This window comes from Protomyctophum parallelum (assembly GCF_964188405.1).
Source record: "Protomyctophum parallelum genome assembly, chromosome: 11".
NCBI classification, from domain to species: Eukaryota; Metazoa; Chordata; class Actinopteri; order Myctophiformes; family Myctophidae; genus Protomyctophum; species Protomyctophum parallelum.
The window spans coordinates 35,557,235-35,582,192 of NC_139707.1; the positions used below are offsets into that span (position 1 = coordinate 35,557,235).

Below are 24,958 nucleotides of genomic sequence, written 5' to 3' on the forward strand. Positions count from 1 at the left end.
CAGTATTCACTGTGTGTGTGTGTGTGTGTGTGTGTGTGTGTGTGTGTGTAGTACACTGCATTATTGACGTACAGTAGGGCACCTCAGGGTGACCCAAGTCATTCAGATCAAACTTGACAAGATCATAAAATTATTTCCCTTATCAGAGAAGTTTCATGTTGACTATATTAAAACATAACCGATATAAGCTACTGTATGGGCCTAATATCTAAATTATCGTACACTATTGACTATGTGATTTAATCTTGTACTAGAACTTGACTTGGGATACTATTTCCCCCACAATGACATTTGATTATTGGTTGATTGATTGATTGTTTTTCTTCATCAGATAATAGTTACATACCGAAGCCACTCCAAACAATTAATTCAGTTGTTTGTTTGAATATAAATATATTCTTCCAGAAGATTTATTTTTATTTTTACGTCAGGTTAAAATGGGTTTTAATCATGGTGTGTCCAGACTAGTAACAGTTTTTGTATTGACCTGTGCTTTCGTTGGAAATGTACCCATCTACATACTGTGAATTTTTTTTAATAATCAATCAATACATTTTCAATCAATCAATCACCATTGTTGCCTCTGGTATTGTAGGTATCCAGATGTCAAATTGTGTCCATCCGACATGGGACCTAGCGATTGCAACCTTCTTCTTGACCTCGGCCTTCTAGACTTTGGAGCCTCCTACTCTGTCATTCTGTTGGAGGTAGGATACTGAGTGTGGAGAGATATTCAAAGATTATTCATGTGATCAGACCATTATCTTCCTGTTGACGGCAGTGTTGATTTTGACAGCAAATATTGATCTTGGTCCTAGTCTCTTGAATAGTTGGTTTTCGTCCCAAGATTGTAGTAGACTAAATCTACAGTTTATTTAGTCGACTAAAATGTATTTTGGTGGGCCTTGATGCCGTCGTAATTCACAGCGCGTCGTGAGCTTGTAGATCGGCTATTTTCAGCATGCAGCCAAGTGTAAAATGATTATTTTATTTATATATCTTGTCCACTAGTCCCTTCTTAACATTTTAGTGTAGTTTTTATTTGTTGTCAAAATTGTCAAGATATTTAGGCTTAGTTTTAGTTTTCATTTACTAGTTTCCATCTAGTTTGTCAGTGAAAAAAGGTTTTCGACGAACATTTCGTTGTCTTATAGTATTAGTCGACAAAAGCAACACTGGTTGACGCTGACGGCATGGTCAATAGAAAGAATACCTCATGATGTGTTGGGAGACTGTCTTTGGCGGAGCCTGGGAGTCGATGGTCGCTGAGGGGGTGCTTGTTTTACAGCATAGGATAGGGTTGGGGTTAAGTTTTAAGCATTATGTTATACATTATCTATTGAAAAATAGCAGATCTACAAGCACGGCACTGAGTGCCGCGCTACGAGCTTGTAGGTCTGCTATTTTAGAAAAATCGTGAAAATGGGATGCAAATCTTTGAATATATTCTCTCGGAGCGAACGATTTGAACTCAAATATTAGCTTCTGGGAGATCCCTGGAACAACCTATCTTCAGATGGGGGGGGGGGGGGGGGGTCTGCAGCCAAATACAGATCATTCTGGGCGTCTGGGGTTGAGCACCACTGACATAGAAACATAGGTTTTTCAGAAAACTGAGAACTTAGAAGATTTTTTTTTAAATCGACCTCAGGTCGAAATGGGTTAAGGTTAGGTTTAGGCATAGTTTTTGTGAGGTTATATAACCCCGCCCTACTAGTAGAAGCCGGCGCTGTAAAACAAAGCGTCCCATCAGAGGCTCCCTCATGTGTTGTTATGGCCATCTTTGTCTTCCAGAAATCGGGTAAGGTGGAGGCCCACAAGATGGAGGACGTGAAGGCCAACGACGTGCACATTGCGTGGCAGATTCCCCAGTATGTGCTGATGACAGCCGGAGAGGTCATGTTCTCCATCACAGGCCTGGAGTTCTCCTACTCACAGGTCAGCCCTATAATATTACATATAATATATAATACGACCTTTACAGGCATATGCAAAGGCCTAGCATTAAACTGGATCTCTTGTCCACCAGTCCCTCCCTAACTTCTATTTGCTGACGAAATTGTCGATATATTTAGTCTTAGTTTTAGTCATCAGTTTCGTCAGTGAAAAAAGATAGTCGACGAACATTTTTCGTCATAGTTTTAGTCATCGAAAACAACACTGCTCCCAATGACCCTAACGTTGTCTCTCCTCCCTGGTCTCTCTCTCTAGACTGACCCTAACGTTGTCTCTCCTCTCTGGTCTCTCTAGACTGACCCTAACGTTGTCTCTCCTCCCTGGTCTCTCTAGACTGACCCTAACGTTGTCTCTCCTCCCTGGTCTCTCTAGACTGACCCTAACGTTGTCTCTCCTCCCTGGTCTCTCTCTCTAGGCTGACCCTAACGTTGTCTCTCCTCCCTGGTCTCTCTCTCTAGACTGACCCTAACGTTGTCTCTCCTCCCTGGTCTCTCTCTCTAGGCTGACCCTAACGTTGTCTCTCCTCCCTTCTCTCTCTAGGCTCCGGCTAACATGAAGTCAGTGCTGCAGGCCGGCTGGCTGCTCACGGTGGCCTTCGGGAACATCATAGTGCTCATCGTGGCAGAAGGGGCGGGCCTGGATCAGGTATGTCCTTGTCGTGTGCGTGTGCACGTCCAACATAAGTTTTTTCAGTAGACACCAGGAGTTATAACGGTGGTTTAGAACAGTGGTTCTCAAAAGTAGCACATATACAAGGTCATCGTCACGTTTACATTTTTTTTTTCTGCCACTGGCAGAATTAATTAAATAATTACTGGCAGTCTGCCAGTAATTAATTAATTCATCCGTCACTTCCATTGTTGTTGCTAATCTGCCGAGACCCACAGAATGTATTTTTTGTTCGTTGATGATGCAAACAGTGAATGTCTGGGGGGAGGGGGAGGGGGAGGACGTGGGTCTCCCCCCCTCATTGTCCGGAGAAGAAACACTGTGCCCTCAATCTTTTGTTCTTTAGTTATCGGCAGTTGAATATGGCTTGTTTTCACCAAATACATTTTAGGGCTCCTTAACCCTAGGACGTGTGGAGCCGTCCTAGCTAATCCAACCGATGGATTGCGAGGACGTGTACCTAGCGCATTTCATTGATATCAAACGATTTTTTTGTTGTTTTTTGGGGGGGGTTGGCCTCTCGTTCTGCACCATACTCCTTGCTGTTCGTGCATTGTGCGCTGCCGTTCACTTCCCTGTTTACCGCTCAGAAAGAAAGGCTCGTATCTCCTAATCTAGGGCGCTCTCCGTGGTTTTGACCAGATGGATATACTAAGCTCTTCAACATGCCTCTCGTTTAAAAAAATAAACGTGAGGGATTATCGAGCGAATTTATCGTAATCATAGCGAGGTAAGCAAGCGACATTACTTTCAGAGTAAAAGCTGCCATATCTGTGCGGCACCCCGAAATCCCGGCGCCGATTGTGTTAGGTTGGCACGAAAAAGGTTGGAGAACCACTGATTTAGAAGGCATTTGTACAATCACAAGCAAATTCCTCTTCCTTTGCTTTACAAGGTCTCACCATAGATTGTTCTTCAATCCTTCAATAGTCCACCAGATGGCAACAAAACTAAGATTGATTGATTACTACAGCACTTATTAACATAAGTCTCAGCAATAAACGGTATAATGGTATTTCCAGTTTGGACAAGTGTTCTTGATATTTAAGAACACGGGTACAACTTTTCTCACAACTGATTCATAAGGGCTCAGAATAGTGAATAATATACTGTATATTGTGTTCAGTCAGGCGTTGTAGTCTGTTTTCTATTCTCATACTGTATACTACATCTCTTTTAGTCAGGGGATATTAATACAATCTGGGAATACATTTCTTACCAATACATTTCTTTAGCAATGTGTTTTGTAAAGGTGTAATATAGTAACACATCTCACAAAGATTTAAATTCAGTTTCCCTGGGAGAATTTGTGACAGCTGCTGAAAGTTGGGGTACCATTAACAACCAATATAAGGCTGAATCCATTCCAAGCATTAGTTTTGCACGAAAGGACACTCCTTGGGCCATAGCCACTTGCCCAAAATGTGGTTATGTTCGTTTTTAGCACAAGGAGTGTTTTTTTCCGTGCAAAACAAATGCTTGGAATGGATACAGAATTATGATGAAATCCCCCTATAGTTTGACACATCAAATTTTAATTTGAGTCACATTTTAGTTTTAGTCGACTAAATATCATACGATTTTAGTCGACTAAATCTACAGTTGATTTGGTCGACTACATTTTAATTGGTGGGCCTTGATGCCGTCGTAATTACACTTGCTGAAAATAGCAGATCTACAAGCTCACAATGTGTCGCAGTGAGCTTGTAGATCTGCTATTTTCAGCATGCAACCAAGTGTAAAATGAGTCTAGTTTTTATTTGTTGACAAAATCGACAGTATATTTAGTCATAGTTTTAGTCATCATAGCTTAGTTGCTTAGCTCAGTGAAAAAAGGTAGTCGACGGATTTCTCGTCATAGTTCTAGTTGACAAAAACAATACTGCTAGACACCTTTACAAACACATTGATAAAGAAATGTATCGGTAAAGAAATGTATTCCCAGATTGGACTATATTCTTCTGATGAGAATCCCCGACTATTTATATGAGACCCATCACAGTAGGGCATTAAGCAACTAGTCGACTAGTAAATCCACTAGTCGACCTTGTTGGTAGGCTACTAGTAGACTAGTTGATAAGATTTTTTATTTATTTTATTTGTTCCTCGATTTTGTAGGCCTCAAGATCAGGTAGATTATAGTCACCAATGTACACAGTTTTTGAATGTACAAATATATATTTCCAAAAGAAAAAAAAGAATTACAGGTAGTTAAACAACTAGTCGACTATAAACTAGGCAACTAGTAAAAATGACTAGAAGTGAATGCCCTACATCACAGTCATATGTCTCTTTGTCGGCACAGTGGGTGGAGTTCTTGTTGTTTGCCCTACTCCTGGTGGCCGTGTGCATCATCTTCTCCATCATGGCCTACTTCTACAAATACGTTGACCCCGATGAGGCCGAGCTCTTCAAGGACAACAACCTGGAGTTAACGGCGAAAGACGACGACGACGACGAGGACTTCCACAAACCGAACAAACAAACGGACGACGACCTACATCTGAACAGAATAGAGCGCAGCACCAAAATGTAAACACCACATCCGTAGGTTCGGCTTTTGAATCGTTCGCGAGTGACACGACGAGCGCTGTTGTTTACTAGTAGTAGGCAGCCATCTGTTTTTAAAAGAAATATTTGTTTTGTTTTTAAATGACTTTTGTTTGTGTGAATTTTTAAGATGAGCCAGTTGATATTTCTCTATATGAGTGTTTTACTTCTGAGACCTTTTAAGCCCAAGTTTAGCCTAAAGCCCTAACCACACCAAAGGGTCCCTGCGGTGTGATATGTCTTGTTGCACGTTAACGCGCGTCGTTCAACGCATGGAATTCAATGGCCCAAACCACACCAAAGGGTCGAGACGGTTTTAGCGTCAACTCCTTGCAACCGTTTGGACCCAAGGAGTTGCATGGTGACCCTTTGGTGTGGTTATATACTATAGGGCTTAAGACTCAGATGGGTTAGTTGAGCTTGTCGGTCTGCTATTTTCAGCATGAGTAAAACACAGACTTTTACTAACACTGGTCAAGAAGATAGCACTAAGAATACACAAGTAGGCGATGAAGGAATAAGTACCGTATCTCTGTAGAATGACAGTAATGTACAGATGTTATGTATTAATGTACATATTTTGTATTTCTTCTATACATTTTTAGCTTATGTTCCGATTTGCTTCCATATAGGCTTGGACAGTATCTATTTTTTCACACCTTCCTGACATTTCCCTGGGGTATAATTATCTGGTATATGACGGTATTTTTGTAAAAAAATAAAAATAAAAGGAGAAAAAATAAAGAAGCTAAGCTGCTGGTGGTCCGCGGCCAAATACAGATAATGCTGGGGGTCCTTGACGTGAAAAAGGTTGATCACACCACTGACATAGAAACAGTGTTTTTCAGAAAACTGAAAAAAGGCATTTGTAGAATTGTCCTCTGGTCTAAATGGGTTTATAGCCTCACGCTGCGATACTAATCTAATATAGCACTGCGCTGCCCTGCGTGGGGGCAACATGCAGTGCAGGCAGATGAAGTCTGGTTGCGCCAGGCTAGTCTTAATATGCAATTGGCCTACTTGGACGAGTCACAAGTTACCAGGTTTACGTATTTATTATATGGCCCATGGAATGAATAGTCAGTGGGCTGAACTGAGATGAAATGTGTGGTGGTGGTGACTAGGGATGGAGCTCGATACCCGGAAAAATCAGAAAACAAGCTTATCGAGTATCCGTTATCAATAAGCTCTGGGCTTATCAAGCCTGTTATCGAGCATAGACGGCCCAAGACGTCGTGTTCAACATAATCGCCCACGCTGGCACAAACATGTCTAAAAGTGTATTGATACTTGCCAACCGAGAAACAACATTACGCTTTTAAAGTCTGTCTCTACACATATTAACCAGTTAACAGTTCCTTTAATATTATTTTATTGGTAAAAAGGTCAATCCGTAGGGAGCTCAAAAAACAGTACTGTATTTGAAGGCCCTAGTGAAAGATACTGGTTCTGTTCTGAATTTGTCTCCTGTCTTTCCACAAAACAATAGAAAATGCTCGATAAGCAAGGTGATCGTTATCAATAAACATTAACTAGCTCCATCCCTAGTGTTGACCGACTGGCAGTTGAATAAAATGAACTGCTTTTGGGCTGAAAAAACTATGTGGAAATGTTTGAAAGAAAAAAAATTATATATATAATATATATATATATATATATATATATATATATAAATTATCACATGTAATTGATTAGCTTAGAGACATGACCAGCCACTAATTCTTTGCCTGTAACATTTTACATTGTTCCTTCAACAATATTTTTGATGGTATATAAATACAAATGGTGTAATGCCACCCCATGCCAATTCGCTTATTTCCATCGCTCAAAATTATAATTTCTTTGTATATATCCTCTCTTCATAATGTAAATAATATCCCAAGCGGCACACTTTACTACTTCTTTCGATGGAAATAAGCGAACTAGCATAACACCCCATAGCCCCATTCAATTCCCATTCAATGCAATGCAATTCATTGAGGGCTTATGGTAGGGAAAATAGCCAATAAGGAGTTTTTGCACAAAAAAACACCTGGACCTCTTTGGTGGGGACGTAACAACTACAAAGAAAGGTAAGAAAGATAAAAAAGCATTCTAGCATGGAATTCTCCTTTAAGCTACATAGAAGCTGTATTAATTGATAAACTGGTTCAGTTTACATAAATGTGCCAATTATGGGACCCACAATACTTGATAAGAAAGGAAAAGTATAATTATTTACTAATTCTGGGAGACATTTTTGTACTGTTGAAAGTATGAAATAAAATGTATTTTCCTTTTGCCATTTAGTACATGATGCATATTATTTTCTTTTTTGAATTCATATTTGACGACTCTTCCCTGCCAAGATAATTATTTTCATATTAGGGCATGCAAGCATCAGGCCTCAGAAGTTTGTCATAGCTCGGTGAGTAACCCCCCCCCACAAGTCCATGTAAAGACATTGTTAACCCCTTTTGGTGTTTTAAACATTGTTATAATTTAGCTATTGAAAAATAGCAGATCTACAAGCTCATAGCGCGCCAGCGAGTGGCGCGCTACGAGCTTGTAGGTCTGCTATTTTTTTTTCTTCGTGAAAATGTGCCTCAAATCTTTGAATATATATATCCTTTCAGAGCGAACATTTTTAACTCAAATCTTTGCTTCTGGGGGGGTCCTGGAACAACATATTTTCCGATGGGGGTCGGCGGCCTATTACGTATATTTTTGGGGGTCCTTGCCCAACCACTGACATAGAAACATGAGGTTTTTCAGAAAACTGTCATGATTTAGAAGACATTTGTAGAATCGTCGTCAGGTCTAAATGGGAGAGAACTATGAAGAGGAGAGAACGATGAACAACAAACTAATAACTCAGGCTTTATCCACTGCATTCCCTTCTCAAAGATCCATGACGACCAACGTAGAAAAAACACTGAAGACCATATCTATCACTCTTTAGACAGCCTTCATCAATCACAACCCAACGTGACCGACCGGGCCCTCGTTGATAGAAATGTTCACAACACATCTCATTGCAACACATTGTGTGCTTGTAGATCAGCTATTTTTTTGGGGGAGAGCCAGTCAAGTTTATCAAGTAGGGTTTAATGTCCCCAGTATACAAACATAAGAGGCATTGTTCGTAGCCAGGTTGGCTGTATATTGCTAAACTGTCAAATATCCTACCGTGCACAGTATCATTTCAGTTGAAGGCTGATATGTATACCCTGTTTGTCATTATGTCAAATCCTCAAGTTAAGTTGATATAGACTCACGAGCTTTATAAATGAATATTTATTCATGAATAGAAAGGTTAACCCATTTTCGGTGGGAACCCTGTTTGGTGTTTTAAGCATTATGTTATACTTTAGCTATAGAAAAATAGATCTACAAGCTCATAGTGCGGCACAGAGTGCCGCGCTATGAGCTTGTAGGTCTGCTATTTTTGAAAAATAGTGAAAATGTGGCGCAAACTTTATATATTATATTCTTTCAGAGTGAACGAAAGTACATATATTTTTGGGGGTCCTTGACATGAAAAAGGTTGAGAACCACTGACATAGAAACATGAGGTCTTTCATAAAAGTGTCATGATTTAGAAGACATTTAGTAGAATCGTCCTCAGGTCTAAAAAGGGATTAAGGTGCTGTGGTGACACTGTGACCTTGCCTCTGCCTGTCCAGCAAAAGCTCCGTGATGCGACCGACGACATCGGGATGCACCAGACAGTCTATCAAGTCATTGGTGGTGATTGAGAACCGTGGATTCACGTGAGTGGAATATACGCCGCCGTCCTCCTCTGCCCTTTCGGCTGCCTTCTCCTGGTGTTCTGGAGTCCTGTCTGTCTCACAGCCACCACCACGTGCCCCACGTTCCTGCGGTCGGCCGGCAGCGGGCACTGCAGCGACGGGCCTGCTGGTCTGTGGTGCTCCGTCCGGGCAGATGGCGGATTCTTCACGCGCATCCGTGCGCTCACCGCGGGGCACCGGGATGAGATGAGGCCCGAATGGAACGGCACGGGACGCAGTGTCCTGTCCGGAGGAGGACGAGCCGCTGTTCTTTTTCTCCACCCCGCTGGAGTCCCGCTTGACCGCCGCTCCGGAGTGATGCATGGTGGGTTTGTTGCCGCGGCGCTGCCCACACCTCTCTCTCTCCATACGGGCCTGCACCGCCAGGTTCACATAACGCATGTTCTCATCGTGGGACGCCACTCTGTCGTCCTGTGACAACAAAAAGGTTACGCAGAGGTTGTTGTTATAGGAGCATCCTTTAGTACAGTGGTTCCCACACTTTTTCATGTCAAGGACCCCAAAATTGACACTAATTAGCCCGTGGACCCCTATTTGAAAACATGCCAGGGACCCCACAGAAGAGAATTTTTTTACGGCTCTAGCAGTGATTCTCAACCCGTTTAGTCCATCCATTAGTCTACGGACCCCCATTTAATGGCATTTCTATCTCTGGGACCCCCAATTTAGATTGTAAAATCAATGTTAATTTAACTGTGGACCCCCTGGAACTCCCTCAAGGACCCCTGGGGGTCCCCGCCTCCCCGGACCTCACTTTGGGAACCACTGCTTTAGTATTCCTGTTTAGATCTAATTTACGTTGTGTACTGTATGTCTAATGAATGAATGTATGTCTTTGAAATTCTATTTGAGAACATTTAACTCGCAAAAAAACGAAAACAAACAAACATTGAAGAGTGGTTAAATTAATCGGGACCCATTGCCTGCATAATTGCCGACATAGCGATGTCGTGAAAAAGTCAAATTATGGCCTATATATCAGCCAAACCGATATATAGTGGTAACTGGTAACCACCATACAATATTGTACTGTATCTAAACTGAAAGCCTCTTCTAAATGGAAAGCTGGTCTGTTAAGGGTCCGCTGGTGGGAAACCGCCTAGCTTGGAAAGAATCCAAGCATTCAATCGTTGACTGAACTCGACTCTTGAGAAAGCGTCTGGGTTAAAGTCTGTGTTTCAGTCTCTCCATACAGCTCATGGCTTTACACTTTCTCTGGAGTCTTGCCAAGTAGGAAGAATAGTTCCTTCTGATCTGTGCCTCTATATAGCACCTCAGGCTCAGGTCAGTACTGCAAATACCACCGTTTCCTGGAGGAGGAACCGATGATGTATGAGTTCTGTGTGGTAGAATCTGTACCAGGCTTTCAACCTTTTTAGACAGGGAATGAGTGACGAGAGGAAGTGAGACTTTGTCTGCATGTGGATCACTTTTTAGCTGTGACTGACTGTGCAGCTATAAGTCAGTCCAAAATGTTAATGTGAAAACTAAAGCCGTTTGCAGCTTCTTTCGGCATCGCTCCTCAGAGACGAGCCGCCTAGAAGCGTGTTTTTGGACCAATGGCATTTCATGATCCATTAACCCGGAATCAGGACGGGAACCCCTTTTGATCTGCTACTTTTGAAAAATCGTGAAAATGTGGCGCAAATCTTTGAATATACTGTATATTCTTTCGTAGCGAACGTTTTTAACTCATATCTTTGCTTCTGGGAGGTCCCTGGAACAACATATTTTCAGATGGGGGGGTCGGAGGCTAATTACATAGCCTATAGTTTCTGGGGTCCTTGACATGAAATAGTTTGAGCACCACTGACATTGATTTACAATACATTTTCTAGAATCTGGTGTCAGGTCTAAATGGGTTAACCCAGTTTTTCATAACCTGGGTCCCTTTATACGTTATCAATGTGATATCAGTCCAACCTGTCATGATAGAACACTATAAATATAGCTAAATCCCAAATGTAACATAATTATGAAGCACAGTACAGGAGTACAGAATATTTAACCTCATTTCCAGGCCTCTATATAATACTCCTACGTGCCATGCCCCAAAACAGAGCATAGAAATTGGTATAATTCCATTCCAGATTTAGTGCCAACGTTTTGCGTCTTCCCAACATAAAATGTTTTAACCCATTTAGACATGAGGACGATTCTACAAAGTCTTCTAAATACTGACACTTTTCTGAAAAACCTCATGTTTCTATGTCAGTTGTTCTCAAACATTTTCATGTCAAGGATCCCCAAAAATATATGTAATTGGCCGCCGACCCCCATCTGAAAATATGTTGTTCCAGTGATCCCCCCCCAGAAGCAAAGATTTTAGTTAAAAATAGCAGATCTACAAGCTCGTAGCGCGCCACTCGGTGCTATGAGCTTGTAGATCTGCTATTTTTCAATAGCTAAAGTTTAAAAGGGGTTCCCATCCAGAATGGGTTAAAGCAAACTTGCAGCCAACTCGCTTTGGGTCTGCTTCTGGATTATCAAAATTAAATTTTATTTCATTTATAAGACAAATTATTAAAAGCATCTTTTGTGACAGGCCCTGCACACTGCTACACCCCCCTTATGGCCAATCAGCGAGAAAGTCGAACAGACGAGGCAGATACAAAGATGGAACGGCGTAATATTACCTCCTTGTCCTTGGCAGAGGTAAAGATGATGTATTATTCAGAAAGCTGTTATGTTAACCCACACTGGGCCGGAACCCCTTTTGGTGTTTTGTTTTTTTTACTTTAAATTTTTATGCTATTTTTATCCCACGATTTTGCAACCCAGTTTTCTTTCCAGCCAATTATCTAATGTAATCCTGGGCGCTACACTTCCTCTGCCAACCTGGGGGGGCAGCGGACTGACCTCAAGCCTCCTTCTATGCATGAGGAGTCCAAGCTGCTTCTTTTCACCTGACAGAGGGGAATTTCCCCGGCCGGACGTAGCGTGTGGAAGGAACACGTTATTCCGACCAGTTCCTTTCCCCTCCATCAGGCGCCCCGGCTGGCCAGGGGGAGGTAGTTTTAGAGCCCTTTTGGTGTTTTAAAGCAGTGTGTTGCGCTTTAGCTATTGAAAAACGAGCTTGTAGGCCTGCTTTTTATTTATTTTTAATCGTGAAAATGTAGTGCAAATCTTTGAATATAATATATTCTTTCAGAGCGAACGTTTTTAACTCAAATTCTTGCTTTTGGGGGGGGTCCCTGGAACAACATATTTTGAGATGGGGGTCGGCGGCCAATTGCAGATAATTCTTAGGGGTCCTTGACATTAAATAGTTTGAGAACCACTGACATAGAAACATGGGTTTCTCAGAAAAAACTGTCAGAATTTAGAAGGCATTTGTAGAATCGTTCTCGGGTCTAAATGGGTTAAATAGCTCACCTCGGTGGGGTTGAGCCACACGTCGGTGTTGTCGCTGCCGGGCGTCGTCTTCAGGGCACAGACCACGGCTTTGGTCACGGCCTCGCCCACTCTGGCCTCATCATCGTCCACTTCCTGTTCAGGGAAAGATGAAAGTCGAGTGAAAAGAAAAAAAAGCACAACCTCCCTCCAAAAAAAGATGACGTCCGAGTGGGGTTAAGGTCAAGGAAGTGAAACCAATATGTAGTCTGGGGCAGTTCGTAGTGTCTGTGACCTCCTAGAGGACGAGGCTAGAGAGAGTGGCCTGCTTTCTAATCTGAATAGAATAGTTGTCTAGCACCAATGGGGGGGTTGGGGGGGGGGGGGAGGTCATGCCTTGTTGTTATGGCGGGAGTATCTCCTACTTCCATGGCTGTTTGTTTATTACTCAAAGGTTGAAGGAGTCGTCATTATGGAGAACTATCACACCGAGACATGTCACTGGAAACACATGCACACACGTTTTTGTAGAAGTTTTTAGACAGACATGCGTTGTAGGATAAAGAAGGGAGCATTCATTTCTTAAGAGAGCAACGTTTCGGTCTTGTGACCTTCCTCAGGCTTTGAGGAAGACACGTTGCTCTCTTAAGAAATAAATGCTCTTGAACCTAGTAGCAAGTGGTGGTGTGTACGGGTGTCCCTTCTTTCTCCTATGGTGTGTGTGTATGCTTTGTCACCATCGCACCTGCTCCAAATTGCCCACCGGGTGTGCGGAAGTCATCTCTCTATTAGATAGACATGCATAAAAGTTCAAATATTCCCACATTTTAACCCATAGTCAGGGTCAGGGACACCGCTAAATTTGCCACGTTGTTTCATGAAGTGTCTGCGCATGTAGCGAGTACTAGCGACACGCCGACACCGTGGCGTCTCAGCGTTATTGTGCCCCTAAAACTAGTAGACATTTTGGCCGTGTATGTCACGTCTTTTCATTAGAAAGGGGTACAAAGGTTCAGCTCACCAACTCAATCCAGGTGTTGACACTGACTGTGACAGGATCGACCGACTCCACATAGTGCCACCAGTGTCTGGGGACAAACAGCACCTGAGGAGAAAGAACCAATAAGCATTTAAATGTCAGAGAATCATGATCTACTATGGTCCATAAACCAGAGACAGTTGTCAATTGTTTAAAAAAAAACATTTTAGTGCATCTATTGGGGACATAGCTGTAGTTACAGGGAGCATCCATGTGATGGCAGCATGTGTCCTTGACTCCTTTTCCATTCATAAAGTCTCCCATTAAACAAAACAAAAAACAAAACAACAAAAGGCAAGACTTATTGATTGCTGGTTTCTCGGCTGTCCTAATTAATTCATGTCCTGCACCTTGGCCAGAGAGGAGGAGGAATGCTGCATGCTTGGGTTTGAGTTGCTTAGTTATTATGCCTGTGTCTCAATATCTGGTTGGAGAAGTATACTGTGGCAGTTTCTCATCTAAAACAACAATGGCTATTATGATCTTGGCACTGATAGGGGCCAACCGGGACAGGTGTGCTGCTTGTTACAACAAAACTACACAGATGAAATGGCGGTATTAAGAGAGAGCAGTCGGCTACCCATCATTCAGAATCTGACAATGCTTTGTCCTTCAGTGTTTTGTATGAACGACCTCATTAATAGTCTGGGCAAGTGGGCCCTCTCTATAGTGCTTACTGTTTCACTCGTTCAACCAACATGAACACAAAATCCCACAGAAATAGCAAATGTGTAAGCTCACACAAGTACGTCTCGTTGCAAAGCTTTCAAGCTTATAGGGCTGGGGTGGCGGCGGTGGCTCAGGGGTAGAGTGACCGGATGGGAACCGGCGCACGGTTGCCAGCTCGAACCCTGTGGGCTCCCCCAGAGTTAGTGTCGAAGTGTCCTTGAGCAAGACACTGAACCCCTAATTGCTCCAGTCCTGATGTGCTGGTTGGTGCCTTGCATGGTTTCCGCCGCTACCGGTGTATGAATGTGTGCGTGAATGGGTGAATGGCCTTGGATAAAGGCGCTATATAAATTTACCATTTACCATTTCAAAGATTGGCTATTTTCGACAAAGATATTGGAAAGAGATCGAAAAAAAAGGAGGGGACCAAGTATAGACCCTTGGGGAGTCAATTAAGTATAAAGGTTTTAAGTGTTTAACCACTCGTATTACTACTACTAGAGGTCAGTCAGCAGGTTACACTTCTGTTTCCACCCCCTCAGACAATTTGTGCAGAAACTGGGGACAGTTGTGTTTGGCGGTCGCTTTTGGGATCTTAGTGCCAGCAGATAGTGAGTGAGATGGATGGCTAATTGCTCTGTCACTGTTTTGACTCTTTAAGAGCAAGAGAGAGCACTGCTGGAATCTGAACAAGGCGTCGAGAGCAAGGTTATAATAGTTTTGGTTTTTTCATTATAGTTTACTTTTAGTTAGTTTTGACTTTTTTCCCCGTCTAATTCAGTTAGTTTTAGTTAGTTTTTAGAGCGGGTTTGCTAGTTTTTATTTTGGTGAAAATGCTTAGTTTTAGTTTAGTTATAGTTTAGTTTTTGTTTTTTTCGTACTTTGGTTTATTTGTCAGGTATAGGATTAAAAAAGATCAGAGTAAGTATTGTGTAATAAAAACCTAAAACATATATACAGTTTAAAAATATAAACTCAGCAACAAAAGTTCAGAAACGTAACTTTGGTCCTTTATTTCTCCACTTTGATAATACCAATTGCTATTATGTTTTATATCATTTTAATCATCATTTTAATAACACAGCTAAACGTGTGGGTAGCGCCCCCAAAAAATGTGCCAAAATTGCAAATGGTTGCCTGAACCCTTGCTTTGAGTTGCTTAGTGGATTGGATGATTGCACTCTCCCAGTATTTAGGAAAAAACACTTGTTTCTGTTGGTCGCTCGTACAGCAGTGTTCAATTGGGTTGAGGTCTGGACTCACGGCATCCTCTCCACTCCTATATTTTGGAGGTACTCTGTGATCCTGGCTCTATGGGGCGAGCGTTGTCATCCTGGAGGATGGCGTTAGGTCCCAGATTCTGAAGATATGGGATCGCCACTGGCTCCAGAATCTCACTGCATTGAGATTGCCTTTAATGATGACGAGTTCTGTCTTGCCCATGAGAGAGATACTGTTCCATACCAAACCAAGCTGTTCTGGCAAGGGTGAATACCAACCACTTGCCACATTTTGGCAGATGTTTTGGGGGCGCTACCCACACATTTAGCTGTGTTGCTCATTCCACGAATGCCCGATCCTTATACAATAGGCCTATACCCTTGAGACGTGCTATTTTACGATCATCCTTTTCCACAAGGCACTTCCTTGCGTCTCTCTCGCTGTCATAGATAGATAGATAGATAGCTTTATTGTCATTCAGCAGATACATAAAATGCATAAGAGAACGAAATGTCGTTTCACTGGCTTTTAGTATGCTAGTTAAAAGAGAGCTAAAATACTATTCAAATCTAAAATCCACTTTTAAAAACAAATAAATTAAAAAGCACCATTAGTTCATTGAGAGACAGATATTGCACAACAGGAGTCCTTATAGCAGCTTATATGGGGAAAAGGTTAGGGGATATTGTACTTGTTCAAAAGTCTGATGGCTTGGGGGGAAAAAGCTCTTGGAAAATCTTGCTGTTTTACTTCCAATGCTTCGATACCTTCTGCCAGAAGGCAACAGAGTGAACAGTCCCTGGTGTGGGTGGGGTCATTCCTGATGTTGTTGGCCCTAGACAGACAGCGGTTGTGCGCTGTGTCCTTGATGGAAGGCAGTGATGTCCCGATGATTTTCTCCGCTGTCCTCACTACTCTCTGTACTGTTTTCCAGTCTGCTTTATTGCAGCTTCCAGACCAGACAGAGATGCAGTTTGTCAGGATGCTCTCTATAGTTCCCCTGTAGAAAGTAGTGAGGATGGGAGCGGGGAGTTGGGTCTTCTCAACAGCCGTTTCTGGGCTCTCTTCACAAGAGAGGACGTGTTTGAGGACCATGACAGACTGTCTGTGATCTGTACCCCCAGGAACTTAGTGCTGCTCACTACATCCACTGCAGTGTCCTCTATGAGGAGTGGTGAGTGGCTGCGCTGGTTCTTTCTGAAGTCAACAATGACCTCTTAGTCAAAGTAATCCCACATTGGACTGTGTAAAACTTGTTGGAGAAATGAGGAAATGAATGAAAGGCCATTTTCCTCTAATCATATCAGACACTTTTTGACAGCACCATACCTCATTTTAGAACTTGCTTATCACATTCATTTTCATTTTTTTGTCCTGAAATGATTTTTTATTTATTGATGATATTGCATTTTGTTATTCATGTCATTGTCTATATGAATTGATTGCATAATAGGGCCTATAAGGAAACAAGAGCGCAAGGAATTTATTTTGGTGCTATCCCTTTTGAAGTGTTGAGTGTACTCTGTTTCTACATGTTCAATAAACAATTCAATCAAATCAATCAAATTTGATTGATTGATTGACGCGCTGCGCCGTGTTGCGAGCTATTTTCAGCATGCAACTAATTATAAAATGACTTATACTGGATCTCTTGTCCACTAGTCCCTTCCTAACATTTTAGTCTAGTTTTTATTTGTTGACAAAATTGTCAGTATATTTAGTCTTAGTTTTAGTCATCATAGCTTAGTTTTTATTTAGTTTCCATTTAGTTTTCGTCAGTGGAAAAAGGTAGTCGACGAACATTTTTCGTCTTGGTTTTAGTCGACGGAAACAACACTGAAGTCAACATTCCTATGTATAGCTTTATTGTACGCACAGTTCTATCTAGCGCTGTAACCATGTAATAAAAGCAGGGTCTCCTAACATAAATCCAAGTCGAAGCAAATGCTCATGAATCAAAAAGGCTAAGAGCTGAAATGACAATTTAATACACTCGAGTGCGTCGCGTTTCTGACACAGCAATTTATTTTGCAATTCCTTGGAGAGAAATTGTTGTGCACTGTTGTGACGAAAAGAGAGCTGAGCCAGAAGGCAAAAGCTCTCCGTCTACCGACCGAGCAATCTTCGTTCCTACTCTCACCTATGGTCATGAAGTGTGGGTCATGACCGAAAAAATAAGGTCGCGAAAACAAGCGGCCCGAAATGAGTTTTCTTCGACGGGTGGCTGGCGTCTCCCTTAGAGTTAAGGCTCATACATAGTCTGGATTTTCGGTGGTTAGGTGACCACCGAACTACAACATGACATCACGAGCCGCGGTGAAGAGCAAACCACCGCCACTGCTCCAGCCCTTCTCTCTGTTTTTACTCACCACCGCTCAACGTTATTTCAGCTCCGGTGGTCACCTCGCCACCGGAGCGGTGGTCACCACACCACCGAAAATCCAGACTATGAATGAGCCTTTAGGGTGAGAAGCTCAGTCACGTGAGAGAGACTCGGAGTAGAGTCGCTGCTTCTGAGCTTGGAAAGGAGCCAGCTTAAGGTGGTTCGGGAATCTGGTTTTGATGCCTCTCGGGCGTCTCCCTAGGGAGGTCCTCGAGGCACGTCCCACTGGGAGGAGACCCCCGGGGCAGACCAAGGCACAGTTGGAGGAATCACATCGACTCCCTGGCTCTTGGAACGCCTCAGGATCCCCCAGGAGGAAGTTTACTAATGTTGTTCTGGAGAGGGAAGTCTGGAGCTCTCTGGTGGTGCTCCCCATGACCCGACTACGGATAAGCAGGGACGGATTAACCCCCCGAGGGCCCCTGGGCCGGTAATTTTTGCAGGGCCCCCATAGCGCGCGTGCGCACACATTTTTTGTGTTTTTCCGTGTTTTTATCATCTTTTTGACCTAAATTTAACAAAATCAATGGCCAATGAAGGGCCTCAGGAGCCCTTTTCAGGGCGTCAAACCTAGTACCTTACGGTCCAATTTCCCTGAAGGGCCCCTGAGAGCCAAGGGCCCCTGGGCCACGGCCCCACTGGCCCAATGGCTAATTTGTCCCTGCGGATAAGCGGTTGAAGATGGATATGGATGGATGGAGAAAGCGTACTGACCTGTCCAGGGTGCAGAGTGACGACATGAGCCCTAGCCGTCCTGAAGGCAGGGCATTTCTCGAGGTCTGGTCGCAGGACGTCCACCTGGCTGAAGACACTGGACTCCTCGTAAGGAATCCTGGTCGGGTACAAGCTGGCTGTGTCTCCGGGAGGGAACAGGTGCCAACGTTTCCTCCATAAGAATACAGAAAAAAACCACTCTGTCAAATTATAGGACTGCAGGATACAAAGCTAAGTGGAATTTGAATGTGAGATAAATGGCCGTAGGATGATTCTTTATTTAGAAATGCAAATAAATAGAGCATCAAAGTCTGACGTCAATATCGGTAGAGGGCGCCGCATACTTTTATTTGCATTGTGATCCCCATAGGGAGGATTTTAGATCGCCTCATAAGAACTGTGTTTGAAAAATAAACATGTCATCCCGGATATGGGATGAAGAATCAACTGACGCTATTGTTACTGCTACTGAATTAGTTAGATTTTCGCTAGAAACAGACGGTATCAAATATGAGTGACTGACTGTCACAAGCGATACAGAGACACCTCCCTGACAATAACGCTGAGACAGCTTGTTTAATTTTGGACAACGCTTATATGAGACGATTTTAACATGACCACCATGTTAATCTCCATAGAGAAATTACTTCCGTGAACGAGGGGAAACCAGGGGATGAGCGACTCGAGCGAGTGACGTCAGGAATTCGGCGCTCTATGCAGTTACTGTATCGTTACACCCCTTGTCACCGGCTCATCGTCGGACTAAAAAAGGATCAAATATAGCCTTCAAATATAATAAATACAAGAAAGTTTAATATGGAGATACAAGGTTTCTTTCTTACCGACAGATACAAAATGTTAAGGTGGTTGCATGCTGGACGCGTTTTTCGAAGAAAAAAAAAACGATGGAGAAATGTCGCTAAAAAAGGACATGCAATTGACTAAAAACAAAGTGTTACGACAAAATGTCATGATAAAAATCGTGAATGGCAAACGGTCAAATCTAGAAACTGTATATTGCTGATAGTGTGCAATGTACAGTACTGTACGTTATTCAAGACTGCAGGCATTCAACCCTTGGGGGGGGGGGGAGGTTCACTCTGTGGTATAAAGTTCATTCAAAGTTCGACCGATTTCCCCAGTCGTTGCAAAAGCCTCAAATCGACAGCCCGTTTATATTTCCACAGATTGACTTGCGTCAGACACCCCGGCAGAGGCAGAGGCATTTTTCCCTTCCAATTCAGATCACCTCCGAATGAAAAGAAAGAGCGCCGAGACCCAATCACAAGAAAAAGGGAGATAGAAATCGTTCGGGGGCCACTTGGGTAAGCAGAGGATAAGATACAAAGGGACCTTTTATCTTCTTTTGTCACAGACCCCCACGAACGTTCCACAATGGAGCCTGCCACCTCCTAAATCAATGGCATCTTCAGCTCTTATCTCCATCAGGGGGAGAGGAGGGGGGGGGGTGCCAGAAAATGACTTGTCTTTGTCTGAGGCTATGGGGGGCACACGACAAGACCACAGTCTGTGCCCAAGTGTCCTCTGTCATGTTGTGCCCTTTTGATCTCTATCATCGGTCATTGAAGGAAAATAGCGCTCGCACACCTTCGCTCTCCATCACTGCTGATGGAGAAGGGAGTTGCTCGTCTCTCAAGAGCGCCGTCTGTCCATGCATGCCGGGAGAGTTGAATGAATAGATGGCAGGCCAGGCCAGGACAGGACAGTTCCATCACCAATCCCACTGGGATCGTTTTGCAGACAACTTTTGTCTGTCCCTCCCGAGTCCCTTTCCTTTATTCGTACCCATAATGCAGCTGTGGAAGATTAACCCATTTTGGGCGGGAACCCCTTTTGGTGTTTCAAGCATTATGCTATTGAAAAATAGCAGATCTACAAGCTCATACCTTGACCTTGTAGGTGGCGCAAATCTTTGAATATATATTCTTTCAGAGCGAACGTTTTTAACTCAAATCTTTGCTTCTGGGGAGGAGGTCCCTGGAACAACATATTTTCAGATGGGAGTCGACGGCCAAATACAGATAACTTTGGGAGTCCTTGACATGAAATTGTTTGAGAACGACTGACACAGAAACATAGGTTTTTTTTTTCAGAAAACTGTCATGATTTAGAAGACATTTTGTATAGAATCTGGTCTCGTCGATTTGGGTTAACGGGCACTGTGCCGAGAGGGTTGTGACGAGGTCAGACCCACAGCATTTCACACAAATCCCAGAGGTCAAAATATCCACGTTTGTCTGTGTGAGAGGGAGGATGACTGAGTTAAGCAGTCACACCTGGCCTGAGTCAAACTAACTAGAACTGGACTCAGAGCTGGGTGTGGCTGCGCACCTGTTGTGCATGGACTTAATCAAGGTACAACAGGTTAAATCAGTCATCTCCCCCCTCTCACAGTCTGTTCTTACCTTCCTTGCACCTGCAGTACCAGGTTACAACCATAAGAGTCTAGGTGACATGGTGTGTCTGTTCTTTACCTTCCCTCCACCTGCAGCACCAGGTTACAACCATAAGAGTCCAGGTGACATGGTGTGTCTGTTCTTAGTTCTTACCTTCCTTCCACCTGCAGCACCAGGTTACAACCATAAGAGTCCAGGTGACATGGCGTGTTGGCTCCTTCCGTTCCGATCCACACGGTGCTCTCTCTTCCGTCGCGTCCCGAGTAGCCAAAGTCGGACCATACGATATCCTGAAAAGTTGCACAGCGTTCAGTAGAGCAGTCACTAGTTGACTAGTTGCCTAGTTTACTAGTCGACAAGATGTTTAACTACCTATTGTCCTATATATACCCCCCGGGCGTTCGGGGTGTTAATTAACATGCACTATTTGGTTAGAGAATATGGTTAAAAATACAGCTGGGATCTGAGGTTCAGCATGTTATTACAGTAGATGGACCTTTGGTATTGCAGCTCGAGGCCAGCGCTGGTCCGTTGACTATCATTGCGCACGTTCGTTCATGTTATTGGGAGCAATGACACGTGAACGCCGTTTCATATGTGAACGCGTGCAATGATAGTCAACGGCCCAGCGCGTTCACGATTTGGCCCAATCCATCCCAGAATGCACTCTGTTCCTACCCGGAAGGAGGAGTGAAATCGCCTCATAGCGCTTTTGAGCAACTTAATGCAAGTGGAGGATGGGAGGAGAAATCCGGTGCCGTCTCTATTAATATACGCTAAGTCTAAGAGATGGACATGTGGGTGGAAAACTGGACAAGGAAAAACAATAATTGTATTAAAAAGACAATGTAATATGAAGGGGCGATAGAGAGTGTGTGGGCGCGAACTGTGACACAATCGCACACTGTACCTACATCCCCGTTTCACAAGCTGTCTTGACGAGGTCAATTACATGCAGCCAGTAGTGAACCTTATTGTGGAGTGACTGCATGTCTGCGGGGTCTTTGTTATAACCCATTCTGGACGGGAACCCCTTTTGGTGTTTTAAAGCATTACGTCATACTTTAGCTATTGAAAAATAGCAGATCTACAAGCTCGTAGCGCGGCACCGACATGACATGAAATATTTTGAGAACCGCCGATATAGAAACATAGGGTTTTTTCAGAAAACTGTCAGGATTTTAGAAGACATTTTGTAGAATCGTCCTCGTGTCTAAATGGGTTAAAACACTGGGGTGTCAATCACTCACTGTCAGCGTAGCAGCGTACAGCTCAGGTATTCTCCGCAGGATTCTTGGATAATGAGGCTATTAGCATAATAACAATATAATTCAGGCCGCTGTAAATGACGGTGTGGACAATCTAGCCTTCAGGCGGCAGCAATTTATATTGCGCTGTTCACAATTTAAAAAGGTGCTGCCTGCCTTCTCCGAGGCATGGGTTTTAGCAGACTCGTAAAAGTTGTCTCAATGGGAATTTATTATTATCATCAATGTGATGGCGTGGCATTAACAATGTGTGGCAGTGGTTTGGGGACACAAATTGACTTTTAAGCCTCAGACAAAAGAGAACAGGGGGGAAGAATATCTTAAGCCATTCTGGGCAGGAACCCCTTTTGGTGTTTTAAGCATTATGTTGTTCTTTAGCTGTTGAAGAATAGCAGATATACAATCTCATAGTGCGGCGCCGAGTGCAGCGCTATGAGCTTGTAGGTCTGCTATTTTTGAAAAATCGTGAAAATGTGGCCAAAATGTTTCAGAGCGAACATTTTTAACTTCTTGGGGGGATCCACGGCCAAATACAGATAATTCCGGGGGTCCTTGACATGAAAAAAGTTGAGAACCACTGACATAGAAATATAGGTTTTTCAGAAAACTGTCATGATTTAGAAGACATTTTGTAGAATCGGTCTCGGTCTAAATGGGTTAAGAGAGGCAAGAATACATTTTAATCAAGGGGGGTTTTTAAATCAGCAAACATGACAGGCCATTTCCAGTGATGCCTATATGTCACACGCTGAAGGTAACGATACTAGCGCTTAAACAGAAATCCTAAAATACATCCTGACAGTAGATTAATCTGAATTATATCTACAGAGTGGAGAAAAGAAACTGCTCCCATAAACCATCCAACCCTCAAAATCTAAAGTGACTAAAGAAAGGAAGCACTCTTCAAATGTGTGAAATGGTTGCTAAATTACAGGAAAAAAAGACTTTAGTTTGAAATACTAAAATAACACAATTAAATGTTGAACCATTTTGGATGGGAACCCCATTTGGTGTTTTAAGCATTATGTTATACTTTAGCTAAATGAAAAATAGCAGAACTACAAACTCATAACGCGGCACTCGGTGCCGCGCTATGAACTTGTAGGTCTGCTATTTTTGAAAAATCGTGAAAATGTGCCGCAAATCTTTGAATACGGTATATTATTCTTTCAGAGAGTGAACGTTTTTAACTCAAATCTTTGCTTCTGGGGGGTCCCTAGAACAACATATGTTCAGATGGGGGGGTCTGCGGCCAAATACCGATAATTCCGGGCGTCCTTGACATGAAAAAGGTTGAGTAACAAATGACATAGAAACATAGGTTTTTCAGAAAACTGTTAGGATTTTGAAGACATTTTTTTAAAGAATCGTCCTCAGGTCTAACCTCAAACATGGAAGGTCGATCTCGGAACAGCAAAGCGATGTACTTGTAGTCGGCATATGCCCAGTATTCCGAGGGGGGATAATCACGGAACGGACCCGTATCTGACCCAGCAGGCAGGCCACTGGCCCAACTTAGGAACTGCCCCAGTTGTGCCTCCACATAGGAGCATTGTGTTTCAAATAGGGGTGCTGGCAGAGAGAGAGAGAGAGAGAGAGAGAGAGAGAGAGAGAGAGAGAGAGAGAGAGAGAGAGAGAGAGAGAGAGAGAGAGAGAGAGAGAGAGAGAGAGAGAGAGAGAGAGAGAGAGAGAGAGAGAGAGAGAGAGAGAGAGAGAGTGAGAGAGAGAGAGAGAGACGGAGGGGGACAGATATGATTATAATGATCATCCATGCTTAAACTATTCATTTAAATGACCCTGTTTTGAAATCAATGAAGGCTGCATATCAGGATCCCCATACACGTGTATTATCAAGGTGACAACATATAATTATATTTCAAACACGGGCCGATGTTATGGTGTGAATAAATCATTGTTCCCTTTTTCTCCCCCTTGTGTCGAATCCCTGGTTTGGTTGATGAGATTTATATTTTTGGTCCAGTTGCTGCAGCAGTAAAAATTGATTTAGCAGTCTAATTAGCTGGCTTTTGGTTGAGAGCATGTTTCTGTTATTTACGCGGATAATTAACTATTTATTACTAGAGGCCCGGAAGACCAGAGCCAGATAATACCACTGGCAACAAAAGACAAAACCAACTTCCCTGACATGCTAATACATCATCGGATCGGCTGATCTAATTTGTCACTTTAAGAAAATGACAGAAGATGACATCTAATTCTTGTGTGCGCACATGCACAGCCCTTAAAAGCTCGGTATAGTGAAGTGATGTGGACATTTAAAATAAATAAATGGTAATCCTTCATCATTGGAATTTTTCCAAAAAGTAGTAATTGTAAAAAAAAGGGACGCTAATATATTAATGTCTAACTGATTAGGTGATGTAATGGTGATGTAAAACAAACGGTGTCAAAACAAACATTAAATTCTCTTTATTGTTAACGGCATTTAATGTTTGTGTTAGGGACAAGATTACGTAAATATTCCCTTCATTGTCAATGGCGTTTTTAAAACAAACATTGAACTAAAAACAAACATTAAATTCTCTTTATTGTTAATGGCATTTAATGTTTGCGTTAGGGACAAGATGACGTAAATGTTCCCTTCATTGTCAATGGTGTTTTTAAAACAAACCTGTATATATCGAAGAAAATACAAAAAAGAATTAGGATGTGTTGTGGACTTGTGGCTCACTGAACTTCTATTTTGGGTATAGAGGTTGAGTAAAGAAGGAACATTGCATGGGTTCTGGTGGTCATTTGTCATGCCGGCTCACTTGGTTGAGCATGGTAATTGCAACACCAAGATTATACACTCCGTCCTTCCTGGGGCTATATCCCAAACATGAATGGGCTCTCTGATCTGTGACGGCTTTGGATAAAAGCATCTGTTGGACTGCCACAGGACAACTAATGCACTGAAGTTGCCACATTCGTTCAAAATGAGAAAC

At 42.8% G+C, this 24,958-nt stretch overlaps 2 protein-coding genes across 3 annotated transcripts in view; one reads left to right on the forward strand and one right to left on the reverse strand.

The window, feature by feature from the left end:
• Positions 1-5,162, forward strand: part of slc15a2 (solute carrier family 15 member 2) — a 31,737-nt gene extending 26,575 nt beyond the window's left edge. For both annotated transcript variants that reach the window (XM_083777493.1, XM_083777494.1), the window contains 4 exons: positions 596-707; positions 1,795-1,938; positions 2,497-2,601; positions 4,931-5,162. In XM_083777493.1, the coding sequence (XP_083633619.1) occupies positions 596-707; positions 1,795-1,938; positions 2,497-2,601; positions 4,931-5,161 (592 nt within the window). In that variant the 3' untranslated portion in view covers position 5,162. The remainder of the gene's footprint in view (positions 1-595; positions 708-1,794; positions 1,939-2,496; positions 2,602-4,930) is intronic.
• Positions 5,163-8,366: 3,204 nt separating this feature from the next.
• On the reverse strand, positions 8,367-24,796 carry hspbap1 (hspb associated protein 1; the record flags this gene model as incomplete). Its single annotated transcript, XM_083776775.1, has 8 exons — positions 8,367-9,377; positions 12,342-12,455; positions 13,321-13,404; positions 18,326-18,497; positions 20,752-20,762; positions 20,907-21,032; positions 23,395-23,532; positions 24,785-24,796. The coding sequence occupies 8 exons, from the start codon at positions 24,794-24,796 to the stop codon at positions 8,796-8,798; spliced, it is 1,239 nt and encodes a 412-aa protein (XP_083632901.1). The 3' UTR covers positions 8,367-8,795.
• Positions 24,797-24,958: the final 162 nt, after the last annotated feature.